The following is a 16,965-nucleotide window of genomic DNA, read 5'->3' as shown; positions in this document are numbered from 1 at the left end:
GAGGGGTCATGTGTAGTGAATTCTACCAAAGGTGCTAAAATCTGTTTTTACCAAAAAAGTTTTAAGCTATGTTTAAGAAGTTTTAAGGAGGAAAAACATCAATAGGGATTTTGTGTTGTTAGCCTGTTGAGCTCATAACTTGGGGAGGATAGTGTAGTGTCAACAGAGGAGACATACAGTTACCCCCTCCTGTTTTACTTCAGTCGCTTCTAATGAGGAGCATGGAGTTCATATTGGAAAGGGTGGAGTAATTACTATAAAATGAATGAAGTCCTAAAATAATGAGAGCATTTATTCACTTTAAGATCAGCTTTCCAGGCTCAGCCCTAGAAGGCTAAGTAACCTAGCCACTGTCAATTATATTTGGAAAGTGGGAAAACTGGGTAGATTGTCTAAGTAAGCTTGACACTGATGCTCAAATTTCTTTTTCCATTTACTTATGTAGTAACTTATAAGAATTTTACCAGTTTTTATAGGTGAAAGCAGAGAAACACCTTTACATTGGTTAAATTATATTTGAGTCATTTTTAAATTCTCTTAAGTTTATCAGAATTCCTGAATAAATAAAAATTAGCAGCTACTCAGTGTAGAAGTACCGTAATAAATTTATTTTCCGTGCTCTGACAAGCTAAGTTGAAAATATTTTTATATAGTAATATTATATTTGTAAATCTATTGGGTTTTACCTATTCCATAAAATTCCACTCCAGGAAGAAATCTAACACAATTGTATTTCTGCCTATGATTTCCTGACATCTCACCATAATTTTAGTCCACTACATTTGCCGTCCTCAGTGTCACTAGGTTCTCTAATCATTAGACATAAAGCCTATATGAAAGTTGATAAAGTGAAAGGAGAAAAGAGGTTATGAAGAAGGAGGATTTGAAATTCTAGAAAAATGTCATTTTAAGTTAAAAAAAAAACCCTGATTTTCACTGAAGTTAATAAGCCAATGACAAGACTGGTAGAATTCTGTAAGACACATTCTAGCCACATACTCTTTGTGTCTAGGAGCAAGCTATCATCCTTTCTGTATAACACAGATCAAAGTTTGTTTAGTGGGAGAATATTTTGTACCAAATACCATTTTCCTTACTGTAGCAGGGGGGAAGATCCTTTTATTCATCTGTTTGTTGATGTGATTGGGAAATTAAAGTTTGTAGACAGAAGGTCGTTTGTACACTGTAAAGCATCATTCAAAGAATAGTTTTTATTGTAAATATTAATAAACAAACTTATTCCAAGCTTATTTATCAGAGAGTTTACAATTCACTTCATTGTTTTGAAAATTTGGGCAGCAAGTCTAATGAATCTATTTTGGCTAAAATGAAGAAGCATAGTATAGTATTTCTTAAAAGCCTAAGGTTTCTTTTCAATAATTATTTAATTTGGGGTAATGTTTTCTTAAAGATGTTCGAACTTTCAGTGAAAAGTTATGTATTACTGAAGTGTATCAAATCCAAGTGTTCAGTTTTTCAAATCTGGTATTAAATCCTTAATTATATCATGGGTATTTGAATTACCTGTTTGATTCAACTGAGTTATGCTTCAGTAATAAAATATCAAATGAAATCCAAAACTCTTGGTTTTGATATTATATCATATTGTATTCATCTTTCATTAACTCAGTATAGCATAGCATTATTCTATTCGTTTTTTGAATTGGCTTATCAGTAAGTCACATTCTGAATATAGTCTCATATTTAACTTACATAAAGTTTTGTTATTTTTGTTTTGTGAATGTAGATACAGATATGTTTATGTGAGTGATAAAGTGCATCAGCTAGGGAATCAAAGGATTATTCAAGTTTTGACACTTCTGTTCTCAACCGAATGATTATTTTACTAGTCTCATTAGAGGTTTTTAACAGATAATGATCTTTGGCTATGCCAGACATATCATGTGTCTAGCTGAGTGTATAAATACAGTAGTCCCCCCTTATCCATCAGGGAGATGTTCTAAGACTTCCAGTGGATGCCTGAAACAGGATACGCCCAAACCCTATATATACTATATTTTTTCCTACATATACTTAACCTGTGATAAAGTTTAATTTATAAATTAGGCACAGTAAGAGATTAACAACAATAATAATAAAATAGAACAATTATAACAGTGTACTGTAATAAAAGTTACGTGAATGTGGTCTTTCTCAAAATATCTTACACTCTACTTACCCATCTTGTGGTGATGTGAGATGATAAAATGCCTATGTGATGAGACAAGTGAGGTGAATGATGTAGGCATTGTGACATAGTGCTAGCCTACTATTGACCTGACAGTACCTCAGAAAGAGGATCATCTGCTTCCAGACTGATGTTCTGCGGGTAGTTGAAACTACAGATAAAGGGGGAACTACTGTACACAGTTTATAGAACTCTGACTAATGATAAAACATTCTGGATCAAGTTTTATCTAAGAAAAAGAGAAAATATCTCTCATTCTCCTAGAGTTTTTTAAAAAACAGCTCGAGATATATTTAATTATATAATCCACCCATTTAAAATGTACAGTTCAGTGGTATTTAGTATATTCATGGATAATTGCAACTATCACCCCAGTCAATTTTAGAATATTTTTATGGCCTCAAAAAGAAAACTTGTACCCTTTAGCTGTCACCCACAAGCGCCCCCCACTCCCCACCAGCCCTAAGTAACCACTGATCTTCTGTCTCCATGGATGTGCCTATTCTGAACATTTCATATAAATGGAATCATAATACGTGGTGTTTTGTGACTGACTTCTTTCACTTAGCATAATGCTAAGGTTCATCTATGTTGTAGCATAAAGCAGTACTTCATTCTTTTTTATATTTGAAATGTATGGATCTACTGCACTTTATCCATTCATCAGTTAATGGACATTTAGGTCAGTTTTGGGCAATTATAAATGAGGTTGCTAGAAACATTGATGTATAAGTTTCTGTGTGGACGTATGTTTTCATTTCTCTTGGTTATATACCTAGGAGTGGAATGGCTGGGTCATAAGGTAACTATGTGTAATCACTTGAGGAGTTGTCAGACTGTTTTCCAAAATGGCTATACCATTTTACATTACCACCAGCACTGTATGAGGCTTCCTCATAGACTGTGTGAAGGTGGTAACTCATTGTGGTTTTGATTTGAATTTCTCTGATGACTAGTGATATTGAACATCTTCTCATGAACTTTTGGCCATTTATATATATTTTCCTTAGAAAATGTGTATTCAGTGCTCAGTTAAATTTTAAAGGAGAATATTATCAACCGTATTAACAACTGGTGTGTGAGTACTTAAAAAAAGAATTTGATGATCATTAGGAACATAGATGGATTCACTAGTAAGTTACTCAAACCTAAAGTTTTATCTTGATTAGATTTCTAGGTCAAAGGATGATAGCTGAAGCTAGTGTATTTTGAGTTGAGCAAGGTAGTTTAGAGAGTGTTTCATTAATTGCCTAAGTTTAAGGTGGAGCAGTATGGGCTGGATAAACTGTGGTACCTCACTAGAGTAGTGCATGTCTTCCTGGAATGAGGTCTTGGGTGTTTTTTGGCCTTGGAATTGGTCTGATAAGCATTTTTACAGTGTTCTGACTGAAGTGAGACTTGGGATGATCTAAAAAACCAGTTCAGAAGCTGAGAGAAGCAGGATTCAAGATGGTTTTAATATGTTAAAGTCAGACAGATTGCAGTCCTGCTTTAGGTTCAGGATAGGAAAGGGGACCTTGCTTGGTAGAGATTCACATACAAAAGGTCAAGGCCTTTTAAGTGACTCTAAGCTCACTGTGTGTTAGCAGCATTGTGACTGCTAATAAGAAGTTAATGTTGGTGGCATTGGTAGACATCTATTTTAGCAGTCATAGAAGGTAGCACTTCTACTGGGTTATGCAGGTCTACCTAAGAGTTAGAAGAAAGGTTTTTGGGTTTTGGTTCTAGCTTCTCTGATTGTTGGATATCCTTGGGCAAGTATATTAACCTAAGCTTCAATTTTTCATATTTCTAAGGTGGTATAATTATCTGGTTTTGTCTATTTCTTAGATTTGTGAAAATCAGATAATAAAATTAGCGTGGAAGTACTGAGAAAATGTAGGGCATGGTGTTTGCCAGAGAAAGAGATACATAGTATCAACTCTGGATACAATGTTATAAGTTGGCCACTGATAAATTGTAGCATTTCCAGGCGGAGGAGTAAGGATGGTAAGTTCCGTTTTCAGCTCTGTGATGAGTTCTACTAGAAGTGCATTAAGTAGAAAACTGATGGAAAGGATTTCTGTACTGGGTGTGAAGTTGACCTAGGTCTCATAATGGACAATGTTTATCAAGTATTTTTTTGTGTTTTAGGCACTATTCTAAAGGTTTTATAAGCGCAAAGAACCTCATGAGATTGGAAATCTATTACCATCTCCATTTTACAGTTGAAAAAAACTGAGGCACAGAGAGGTTAAATTACTTGTCTAAGGTGATAGGGCTAGCAAGTTGCAGAGTTAAAAATTGAGACCAAGGCAATCTGGATCCAGGTGTCCATGCTTTTAACTACTTTATTAACAAGTACTTCTAAAAGTCTGTAAGAGTAAAAAGCATTTTATTTTACTTATTTTTTCTAACTTCTGATATTATGTATGTGTAATGTTAAAGATGGAGAAACAAATTAGAAAACCTTTTACTTAAAGTGATAAAAAGTTACAATTTTAAAGTCAAATACAAAGGTATCAAATATTTTTTTCTTCAAATTGCTAGGAATTTTTTGAGGAAATATTTTGAAATATGGAAAAATCTATATTAATTTCCCTTGAAGTTTTCTTTGGAATGAACCAATAATATTTGAAGTGAAAAGCAGGTAGTTGTCAAGGAAGGTAAATACATTTACTCTTTGCTTTAAAGATGATCTCAAGCTTTTTAGATCAGCAAGCCATCCTCTTTGTGGACACAGCTGATCGCCTGGCCTCATTAGCTAGAGATGCCCTAGTCCATGCACGCCTGCCTAGTTTTGCCATCCCATATGCCATTGACGTACTGACTACTGGGTCTTATCCACGACTGCCCACCTGCATTAGGGTAAGTCCACTGCCCACCCCTCCCACCCCCACCAGACCACCCTGTTCTTAAAAGTTGAAGGCTTTGGCACTGGATTCTACTCTGTTATTAAATAGCCCATCAAGAAACTGTTCTGTATTCTTAAAACAAGTATTTCATGTAGCTCACTTTTTTTCTCTATCCTAAAATTGTGGGGGTTTGAAATAAATTGAGGCCAGAATGTGAGTAACTATCAAAATGAGTGAATCATTTTTTGTGTGTGAGAGTGAACAGATGTACAAATATGACTTACATCTGTTTCAGATGTGAAAATACTGCATGCTAGTTGCTTTTTGGAAGTTTTTTTTTCTAATTTAATGTTGTGGTAGTTGTTTACTGACTTGGTGCTATTGTGTTTTATACTTTCAAGAAGTAGTGGAAGTCATCTAGTGACATTAAGGTGGGTTTCATAAATAGAGCATGAAGAAGATTGTGTCACATTACCATCTTAGCTGGGTGGCTGGTGGAATAATTGGAATACTCAAGCACGATAGTAATCATCACTATTACTGGCTATAGATTGCAGAAATGAGAGTTGAGTTTCTCTTGGGTAAAGTAAGAAAATACTGTGTTAAGACAGGTACAGGTAAAAATTAAGCATCCTTATACATTATTTTAAAATCACTTAAATTCTTTTGTAGGATAAAATTATTCCTCCAGACCCAATTACCAAAATTGAGAAACAAGCCACCCTTCACCAGCTGAACCAGATTCTTAGACATAGGCTTGTAACCACAGATCTTCCTCCTCAGTTAGCAAATCTTACAGTTGGTATGTACCTAAAGTTTTTTTTTTTTTACGAATTGACTTTTTAGAATTTTTTTAGAAATAGCTTTTGGCATTTTATTCAAAGAAATATCATTATGAAGTTTTGACCTACAGTTCTGATGGTGTTCGAATCTGTGACTTTGCCAGCCCTATCATTTCTCTTCAGTACCTGGAAATACAATGTTGGTATTTGAAGCTGGAGAGTGGGTGAGATCCCTTGGGGCTGGAGGAGACAACAAAATCCCCGGATTGAGCCTCAAGAAAATACTGTTCATTGATGTTAGAAGAGTTGCCTTTAGTTTCTTTATGATCCTGATGCTGGCTACTGCTTAGTAGGAATGACTGAATTGTGACACTTTTGAAGGAACATTCAACATGTTTAAAATTTCTTATAACCAAGACTGAAAGTTCTAGGTTAGCAGGAAACTGCTTATTTTCTAGCAAAGTATATACTTAATTCTTTTTCTAAAAGCAAATGGCCGAGTGAAGTTTCGAGTTGAAGGAGAATTTGAAGCCACCTTGACCGTGATGGGAGATGATCCTGATGTTCCATGGCGTCTTCTCAAGCTAGAAATTCTAGTCGAGGATAAGGAAACAGGAGGTGAATCATAAATTCTGATTAAATCATAAGTATTGATTTAAGTGTTTGATGTTTTTATATTATTGAAACATTCTCACTAGCAATTTATCCTATAATTTGGAGCAGAGTTTATGATATTCTTGACTACCTACTAACCATAGAGGTTTCAATGTTTCTCAAGTATAATGTTCTGTAGTTTCCATAGATAACTTCAGTTTTTTAAAAAAATTCATTGTTAGTTACTCTACTCTTCCTTAGTTGGTACTATAACTCAATCTATACACTTTTCTGATTAACCACCTTCTTTTCTCCTGCCAATGAAAGATGGGCGAACCTTGGTTCATAGTATGCAAATCGACTTTATCCATCAGCTGGTGCAATCTAGGCTTTTTGCTGATGAGAAACCTCTTCAGGACATGTACAACTGCCTACGTATCCTTCTGAAATTTGAGACATGTATTTGTAAGGAATTTGTGTCTCCCTCTCCCCCCAAATTCCCACGTGCTCCTAGTCCTGAACCATAGCAGCCTAGACTTCCTTTTCTACTTCTTTGTGCAGAAATGGGGCTGGGGAACTGGTCAATGTGAAGAATAGTGATAAACCTGTGATAAACCAAGTTTTAAATATTACTTTGCAGGTAAGAACAAAAATGATAAGTTAGAAATAGTACTATTTGGTCTACCTGTGTTCTCTAAGCTATGATGAATTAAGGGTTAGCTTGGACAATGTAATTTGTTTAGATTAGTTAAAAGACCTTTTTCTAAAATTGTGCTACAAATTATTAATACTTTTTCAGAAAAGTCATTGGAGAAATAAAATTCCAGAGAGTTTTTTCATAGTCACCTTTTTGGAAATAGAGCTTTGGTTAAATTAAGTTGGCTTGTACTTTATTGGCTTTTGTACTAATATATCAGATTTGCTTAACAAGATCCATCAGATTCTTTCTGCTTATCACTTCAGTTAGAAGTACTACACTCTCAAACTCTAATGTTAATCCGAGAGCGGTGGGGAGACCTTGTGCAGGTGGAAAGATATCATGCTGGGAAGTGCCTCTCTCTCTCAGTTTGGAAGTAAGTAAAGTTGATGCTGGTGGGTTAAGCTTTGTGAATACTGTCTTTTTGTTTCTCTTGTCCTCTCATACATCTGATTTACTATATACCAGTAGCTGTGCACCTCTAGCAACATGATTTTGTATAGTAAGGTCCTGTGGTATCGTACAAACTACATAGGACAGCCATAACTGACACCTTTCTTAGAACATGGCTTGTTTGAAATATGTAGACATCTATGTATTTGTACTAAGACTTACTATTCTTTAAAAGTTAGATTACTCTGGGCTCGTATCCAATTGCTAAAAGATCATTGATTTAGATTGGTAGCTATTATTTTCAAAAACACTCTTGCTTATCACAGTTTTACATTTTGAATTGTGCCTTTAAAAATATTTTTTTGGTATTCTTCAGCCACAAAAAATAATGAAATCTTGCCATCTGCAACAACATGGATGGACCTAGAGGGTATTATGCTAAGGGAAATAAATCAGAGAAAGACAAGTACCTGTGATTTCATTTATATGTGGAGTCTAAACAAACAACAACAAAACAGAAATAGCCTCATAAATACAGAGAACAAACCTGTGGCTGCTAGAGGGGAGAAATGTGGGGGGAATAGATGAAGGGGATCATGAGGTACAAGCTTCCAATTATAGAATAAATAAGTCATGGGGATGAAAAGTACAGCATAGGAAATATAGTTAATAATACTGTAATAACTTTGTATGATAACAGATGTTAACTACATTTACCATGAGCATTTCACAATGTATATGTGTCAAATCACTGTGTGGCACACCTGAAACTAATATAATATAATATCAAACAAATAATAAAATCTTTTTTGGGGAAAGTTTTGGGATAGAATCGGTATCAAGCTGTTTACAGTCTCCGATTCCCTGCTTGAATTTTGATTCCTATTTTCTGTAAAGGAATCAGAGATGAATAGACATACCACTTAGAAGACAGGGTATTTTGTCCTGGAGTTTTTGTTTTGTAAGCATGTATTTTGTTTTAAAATTTTTAAAAATGTGGTTTTTTTTAAATAAAGTCATCAAATTTTGTGTTGGATTATAGAATAACTATCTTCCCAATATTAATTTATTTAACCCTCCACAGGCAATGAGGGCCTGCCATGTCCTAGGCCCTGGTAAGGTGCACAATAAATTTTGTCTCTATTTTATTCAGAATGTTAACAGGCTGTGTTCAAAAAAATCATTAATATTTCTTTTTTCTCTTTAGTCAACAGGTTCTTGGGAGAAAAACTGGGACAGCATCTGTTCACAAAGTTACAATTAAAATTGATGAGAATGATGGCTCTAAGCCTTTACAGATTTTTCATGATCCTCCTTTGCCAGGTTCTGATTCCAAGTTAGTAGAAAGAGCCATGAAGGTAAAAGATCTCAATATATTTTAATATTGGTTTGATTAAATGAATATAATGTAACTTACCATTTATACTTAGACTTTTAGCACAAATTCTTTAAAATACATAATTGTTCTGAAACCTTTTATGAAACTTGTTTTAAAGTAATGTTATGCTTCTATATTTGTTCTTTAACATCTAATATTATAATGTAAAATTTTTAAGATGTTCTTTGAAAGTTTGTAATTTAAATGAGATCACCATTTCATTTTTAAGGTCCATCATTTAATCACAATAACTGATACATATAGTATCTTGATCTATACTTGCCAAAATATTGACTATAGTCCTTAAGCTACAAGTGCCATATGAGTTTTCTTTAACTTTGCTTTTTTTTACTGATTACCACTTAATCAGTGTGATTCTAAAAGGAAGTATCTCAAAGTACAATAGTCTACTCTAAGTCTTTTAAAGTAAAAATGTTTAAATTGTACATACAGTTCTGTTGTTCTTGTTTATGCAGATTGATCACTTATCAACAGAAAAACTCCTGATTGACAGCATCCATGCACGAGCTCATCAGAAACTCCAGGAACTGAAGGCCATTCTTAGAGGTTTCAATGCCAATGAAAACTGTAGGTTCTTTTAAATTGGCATTTCTGTCTTTTGTTTAAATCAGTGTCTACATTAATTTTATGAAGGGTCTTTCTTACTATGACTTTTTTCCTGATGTACTTGTTTTGTTGTGAAGAGTAGGCATTTCTGCATTTTTACTTGTGATCTATTGAGTTTGTCCTGACTTTTCCCTTATTTTCTACTTTCTTATTTGGCTTGGCCCTGTTTTTGAAATGTATGTGTATTTTGAAATGTATGCATATGAAACTGAAGGGCAGCTTAACATTTTAATATGAATCTTACTTATTTTAGTTCTTCTAAGAACAGCTTTGCAAATATTTATAACATATTTATAAAATATGCCTCTTTGAGTGATGCAGAATTTATCACTTTAAAAAAATTTTTTTGAATTGTTAATACATTAGCAGGATTCCAAATATGAAACAGATATGCATACATAGTGAAAAATCTTCTAAGTATAACTCAGAGCTCTGGGGGACAATCATTCAGAAATGAAGTGCTTTCATGCTATGAGTATAGTTTCACAGTATTATCATGAACATACTTACTATCCCAACCCCAGTTGTTGTCCATGATTACCTTTTGCCCACAGTGAACAGCCTTTTGTTAAGATGATATATGTGAAGTGCCATATAAATACGAAGTCTTAGTAGCACTAGTAGCAAAGGTAATGCCATTCATCACAGAACCCAGCTTAATCAATTATACTTAAAAAAGCAGCTTCTTAGATATGGACTGGTATCACTGGATTAAAATCACTTTGACAAATTACATAAAAACACTGCCTGAAGAAAAGACAGAAAGTCAGGAAAGTAAATTTGTATTTAGAATACAGTATTCATTCAAGGGAAGTGAAAGAAGAGAGGTGAAAAAAAGGGTCTAAGATAAGCTAAAGACTTAGAGGAAGGGCAGCTTAATTAACAAAAATGCAATATGGGCCTTAAAGAAATAAAGGGTATACCAGATATCTGGTGAATATAGTGGTTAAATCTATTTATTGAGGGGGCATGTCCATTAGCCCCATCAGGGCTTACCATTAGATTCATCAGATCCCAATAATTTTAATTAAAGATGAAGTGGAGTTAACCACACTGACCCCCCCACCCCAAACATTTTAATCCCTGAGGCCAAGATGTTCAATACAGACCTAATACTATGATTGAAAAGTATAATTGAAATTCTCTTTAGGGTTAGAAGCACACTTTATAACCCTCTCTACCTTTTGTTCTTTTTTTTTTTAAGATTTGAAATATAATTAACATACAATTCACTCATTCAGTGGTTTTTAATGTTCTCAAGAAGTTGTACAACCATCACCACAGTCTAATTGTGGAACATTTTAATCATCCCAAAAAGAAACCCTATACCCATTAGCAGTCGCTCCCCATTCACTTCTTCCCCCAGCCCCTGGCAACCACTGATATACTTTCTGTCTTTATAGAATTGCCTGTTCTAAACATTCCAGATAAATGAAATCATGTAATATGTGGTCTACACATATTGTTGTTAGTGTAATGTTTTTGAGGTTTGTCCATATTACAGCATGTTTCAGTACTTTGTTTTTATTGTCAAAAGTCCATTGTATGGATATACTACATTTCGTTTATCCATTCATTATTGATGGGATTGTTTCTACTTTTTTTGCCTTTGATGAATAATGCTGCTATGAACATTCGTGTACCAGTTTTTGTGTGGACCTATGTTGTCATTTCTCTTGAATATATGCCTAGGACTGGAATGGCTCGGCCATACGTTAACTGTGTGTTTTATCTTTTGGCATGTTTATAACACCACTTTATAATCCCACCAGTAGTGTGTGAAAGTTCTAGTTTCTCTACATCCTTACCAACACAGAGTGTCTTCTTGTTTCTAGCCATTCTGGTGGGTGTGGTATCTCATTGTGGTTTTGATTTGCATTTCCGTAATGATTGTTGAGCATCTTTTTGTATATCTTCTTTGGAGCAACGTATTGTCTCCATCCTTTGCCCATTTTATAATCAGATTATTTCTTTTTATTATTATGTTAAGAGTTCTATAGATCATGATTTGCAAGAATTTTCTCTCATTCTGTGGGTTGTCTTTTCACTTTATGATATTGTTTATAACACAAAAGTTTTTAATTTTGATGATGTCCAATTTGTCTTTTTTTCTTTCATTGCTTGTGCCTTTGGTATCATACCTATAGAATCCATTTCTTAACTCAAGAACATGAAGATGTGCTTCTGTTTTCTTCTAAGAGTTTTGTAGCTTTAGCTCTTACATTTAACATTTAGATTACTTTTAATGTTTGTGCATGGTGTGAGGCAGGGATCCAGCTGCATTCTTTTGTGTGGGGATATGCAGTTGTCCTAGCAACATTTGTTGAAAAGACATTTTTTTCTTCACTTAGTTGTCTTGGCACCTTTGTTGAAATTCCCCTTCTATTCTTAAAGAAGACTTTTAAGTATTTTTGCAATCTTAAGTTTTCTAATTTCTCAAAATAGTAAAATTCTAAAATTTAATTTGTTGGGATTGCAGAAAATAGGGGTTTGTGATATTCTCATAGGCTCTGGTTTACTTCAGCTGTAAACAAGGCTTAGTAAGTAAAAAACTCAGTATGGTTGCCCAGGGGATATTTAAATTATAGTTGACCCTTGAACAATGCAGAAGTTAGGGGCCACATCTTCCCTCCCTCTCTTACCCTTGGCACAGTTGAATTTCCAGGTATAACATTTGACTCCCCAAAAAGGTAACTACTAATAGCCTACTGTTGACCAGAAGCCCTACTGATAACATAATTGATTAACACATACTTTGCATGTTATGTGTATCATATACTGTATTCTTATAAAAAAGTAAGTTAGAGGAGAGAAGGTATTTTTTCAAATTGTTGCAAATCTCCAAAGAAAAATTTTCAATACATTTATTGAAAAAAAATTCTGCTTATCAGTGGACCCATTTAAGCTCAAACCTTTGTTGTTTCCATAGAATAGTTTTGTGTGCTGTTTGTGTAAGTTGTGAAGATTTTTCTTTAACAGCATTTTGTAGAGATGTCACTCCTTGAGTAGCCAGAAGATCTGAGCTCAGCTGCATGCTCTTGAATAAGTCATACTCTTTGAGCCCCATTCTCTTCATCTGTAATTTGACAGTGATAGTGCAGGCTCTTCCTAGATCTCTAACCATAATGGGGGAGGGGTGTGTGTGCTACAGCAGTGGTCTTCAAGCTCTAGGTGTCTGTAGAGACCATAGTTTTAGAGAATGGTGCTTTGGAGACTATGGTTTGGAGGGGATGGGACTCTTGCCCATGGGGTTGGATCCCTCAGTCTGGCTTTAATCCGAACAGTTCTGGAATGAGGACTGCTATAGGAAAGGATCTCCTGACCCACCATTTTAGGACATAATGCTTTAACTTGTTCTGTTTTTTCTTTATTTTGGTATCATTAATCTACAATTACATGAGGAACATTATGTTTACTAGGCTTCCCCCTTCACCAAGTCCCCCCCACAAACCCTATTACACTCACTGTCCATCAGCGTAGTAAGATGCTGTAGAGTCACTACTTGTCTTCTCTGTGTTGCACGTCCCTCCCCGTGCCCCCACCCCCCCATTATACATGCTAATTGTAATGCCTCCTTTCTTTTTCACCCCCTTATCTCTCCCTTCCCACCTATCCTCCCAAGCCCCTTTCCCTTTGGTAACTGTTAGTGCATTCTTGGGTTCTGTGAGTCTGCTGCTGTTTTGTTCCTTCAGTTTTTTCTTTGTTCTTATACTCCACATATGAGTGAAATCATTTGGTACTTGTCTTTCTCCGCCTGACTTATTTCACTGAGCATAATACCCTCTAGCTCCATCCATGTTGTTGCAAGTGGTAGGATTTGTTTTCTTCTTATGGCTGAATAACATTCCATTGTGTATACGTACCACATCTTCTTTATCCATTCATCTACTGATGGACACTGAGGTTGCTTCCATTTCTTGGCTATTGTAAATAGTGCTGCGATAAACATAGTGGTGCATGTGTCTTTTTCAAATTGGGCTGTTGCATTCTTAGGGTAAATTCTTAGTGGGATTCCTGGTTCAAATGGTATTTCTATTTTGAGCTTTTTGAGGAACCTCCATACTGCTTTCCACAATGGTTGAACTAATTTACATTCCCACCAGCAGTGTAGGAGGGTTCCCCTTTCTCTACAAACTCGCCAACATTTGTTGTTGTTTGTCTTTTGGATGGTGGTGATCCTTACTGGCGTGAGGTGATATCTCATTATGGTTTTAATTTGCATTTCTCTGATGACTAGCAATGTGGAGAATCTTTTCATGTGTCTGTTGGCCATCTGAATTTCTTCTTTGGAGAACTGTCTGTTCAGCTCCTCTGCCCATTTTTTAATTGGATTATTTGCTGTTTGTTTGTTGAGGTGCATGAGCTCTTTATATATTTTGGATGTCAACCCGTTATCAGATCTGTCATTTATGAATATATTCTCCCATACTGTAGGATGCCTTTTTGTTCTATTGATGTTGTCCTTTGCTGTACAGAAGCTTTTCAGCTTGATGTAGTCCCACTTGTTCATTTTTGCTTTTGTTTCCCTTGCCCAGGGAGATATGTTCATGAAGAAGTCACTCATGTTTATGTCCATGAGATTTTTGCCTATGCTTTTTTCTAAGAGTTTTATGGTTTCATGACTTACATTCAGGTCTTTGATCCATTTCAAATTTACTTTTGTGTGCATGGTTAGACAATGATCCAGTTTCATTCTCTTACATGTAGCTGTCCAGTTTTGCCAATACCAGCTGTTGAAGAGGCTGTCATTTCCCCATTGTATGTCCATGGCTCCTTTCTCATATATTAATTGACCATATATGTTTGGGTTAATGTCTGGAGTCTCTATTCTGTTCCACTGGTCTGCGGGTCTGTTCTTGTGCCATTATCAAATTGTCTTGATTACTGTGGCTTTGTAGTAGAGTTTGAAGTTGGGGAGTGAGGTCCCCCCCCCCACTTTATTCTTCCTTCTCAGGATTGCTTTGGCTATTCGGGGTCTTTGGTGGTTCCATATGAATTTTTGAACTATTTGTTCCAGTTCATTGAAGAATGCTGTTGGTAATTTGATAGAGATTACACTGAATCTATAGATTGCTTTGGGCAGGATGGCCATTTTGACAATATTTACTCTTCCTAGCCAAGTGATGGGATGAGTTTCCATTTGTTAGTGTCCTCTTTAATTTCTCTTAAGAATGTCTTGTAGTTTTCAGGGTATAGGTCTTTCACTTCCTTAGTTAGGTTTATTCCTACGTATTTTATTATTTTTGATGCAAATGTGAATGGAATTGTTTTCCTGATTTCTCTTTCTATTAGTTCATTGTTAGTGTATAGGAAAGCCACAGATTTCTGTGTATTAATTTTGTATCCTGCAACTTTGCTGAATTACGATATTAGTTCTAGTAGTTTTGGAGTAGAGTCTTTAGGGTTTTTTATGTACAATATCATGTCATCTGCAAATAGTGACAGTTTGACTTCTTTTTTACCAATCTGGATTCCTTGTATTTCTTTATTTTGTCTAATTGTCGTGGCTAGGACCTCCAGTACTATGTTGAATAACAGTGGGGAGAGTGGGCATCCTTGTCTTGTTCCCAATCTTAGAGGAAAAGCTTTCACCTTCTCACTGTTCAGTATGATGTTGGCTGTGTGTGTATCATGTATTGGCTTTATTATGTTGAGGTACTTGTCCTCTATACCCATTTTGTTGAGAGTTTTTATCATGAATGGATGTTGAATTTTGTCGAATGCTTTTTCAGCGTCTATGGGGATGGTCATGTGATTTTTTCTTTCTTTTTCTTTGAGTGGTGAATGATGTTGATGGATTTTTGAATGTTGTACCATACTTGCATCACTGGGATGAATCCCACTTGGTCATGGTGTATGATCCTCTAGATGTATTTTTGAATTCGGTTTGCTAATATTTTGTTGAGTATTTTTGCATCTGTGTTCATCAGGGATATTGGTCTGTAATTTTCTTTTTTGGTGGGTCTTTGCCTGGTTTTGGTATTAGGGAAATGTCGGCTTCATAGAATGAGTTTGGGAGTATTCCCTCCTCTTTTATTTTTTGGAAAACTTTAAGGAGAATGGGTATTATGTCTTCTCTGTATGTCTGATAAAATTTCAAGGTAAATCCATCTGGCCCGGGGGTTTTGCTCTTTAGTAGTTTTTTGATTACCGCTTCAGTTTCGGTGCTGGTAATTGGTTTGTTTAGGTTTTGTGTTTCTTCCTTGGTCAGTCTTGGAAGGTTGTATTTTTCTAGAAAGTTGTCCATTTCTTCTAGGTTTTCCAGCTTGTTAGCATATAGGTTTTCATAGTATTCTCTAATAATTCTTTGTATTTCTGTGGGGTCTGTCATGATTTTTCCTTTCTCGTTTCTGATTCTGTTGATGTGTGTTGATTCTCTTTTTCTCTTAATAAGTCTGGCTAGAGGCTTATCTATTTTGTTTATTTTCTCGAAGAACCAGCTCTTGGTTTCATTGATTTTTTCCTATTGTTTTATTCTTCTCGATTTTATTTATTTCTTCTCTGATCTTTATTATGTCCCTCCTTCTGCTGACTTTAGGCCTCATTTGTTCTTCTTTTTCCAATTTCAATAATTGTGACATTCGACTGTTCATTTGGGATTGTTCTTCCTTCTTTAAGTATGCCTGGATTGCTCTATACTTTCCTCTTAAGACTGCTTTCGCTGCGTCCCACCGAAGTTGGGGCTTTGTGTTGTATTGTTGTCATTTGTTTCCATATATTGCTAGATCTCTATTTTAATTTGGTCGTTGATCCATTGATTATTTAGGAGCATGTTGTTAAGCCTCCATATGTTAGTGAGCCTTTTTGATTTCCTTGTACAATTTATTTCTGGTTTTATACCTTTGTGGTCTGAGAAGGTGGTTGGTAGAATTTCAATCTTTTTGAATTTACTGAGGCTTGTTTTGTGGCCTAGTATGTGGTCTATTCTGGAGAATGTTCCATGTGCACTTGAGAAGAATGTGTATCCTGCTGCTTTTGGGTGTAGAGTTCTATAGATGTCTATTAGGTCCATCTGTTCTAGTGTGTTGTTCAGTTCCTCTGTGTCCTTACTTATTTTCTGTCTGGTGGATCTGTCCTTTGGAGTGAATGGTGTGTTGAAGTCTCCTAAAATGAATGCATTGCATTCTATTTCCTCCTTTAATTCTGTTAGTATTTGTTTCACATACGTTGGTGCTCCTGTATTGGGTGCATATATATTTATAATGGTTATATCCTCTTGTTGGACTGACCCCTTTATCATTATGTAGTGTTCTTCATTATCTCTTGTTACTTTCTTTGTTTTGAAGTCTATTCTGTCTAATACTAGTACTGCCATACCTGCTTTTTTCTCTTTGTTGTTGCATGAAATATCTTTTTCCATCCCTTGACTTAGTCTGTGTATGTCTTTGGGTTTGAGGTGAGTCTCTTATAAGCAGCATATAGATGGGTCTTCTTTTTTATCCATTCTATTACTCTGTGTCTTTTGATTGGTG

The 16,965-nt window shown here is 35.2% G+C and overlaps 1 protein-coding gene across 2 annotated transcripts in view; it reads left to right on the top strand.

Moving 5' to 3' along the window:
- The window catches only part of MED14 (mediator complex subunit 14), a 71,352-nt gene that overhangs the window by 7,654 nt on the left and 46,733 nt on the right, over window positions 1-16,965 (top strand). For both annotated transcript variants that reach the window (XM_037001513.2, XM_037001512.2), the window contains exons 4-10: window positions 4,862-5,035; window positions 5,695-5,824; window positions 6,294-6,422; window positions 6,726-6,833; window positions 7,339-7,471; window positions 8,696-8,846; window positions 9,343-9,454. In XM_037001513.2, coding sequence (XP_036857408.1) covers window positions 4,862-5,035; window positions 5,695-5,824; window positions 6,294-6,422; window positions 6,726-6,833; window positions 7,339-7,471; window positions 8,696-8,846; window positions 9,343-9,454 — 937 coding nt within the window. The remainder of the gene's footprint in view (window positions 1-4,861; window positions 5,036-5,694; window positions 5,825-6,293; window positions 6,423-6,725; window positions 6,834-7,338; window positions 7,472-8,695; window positions 8,847-9,342; window positions 9,455-16,965) is intronic.

The sequence above is a fragment of the Manis javanica genome, chromosome X, assembly GCF_040802235.1.
Source record: "Manis javanica isolate MJ-LG chromosome X, MJ_LKY, whole genome shotgun sequence".
Classification (NCBI taxonomy): Eukaryota; Metazoa; Chordata; class Mammalia; order Pholidota; family Manidae; genus Manis; species Manis javanica.
The sequence above is the reverse complement of the archived record's forward strand: the minus strand, read 5'-3'. Positions and strand labels throughout refer to the sequence as shown.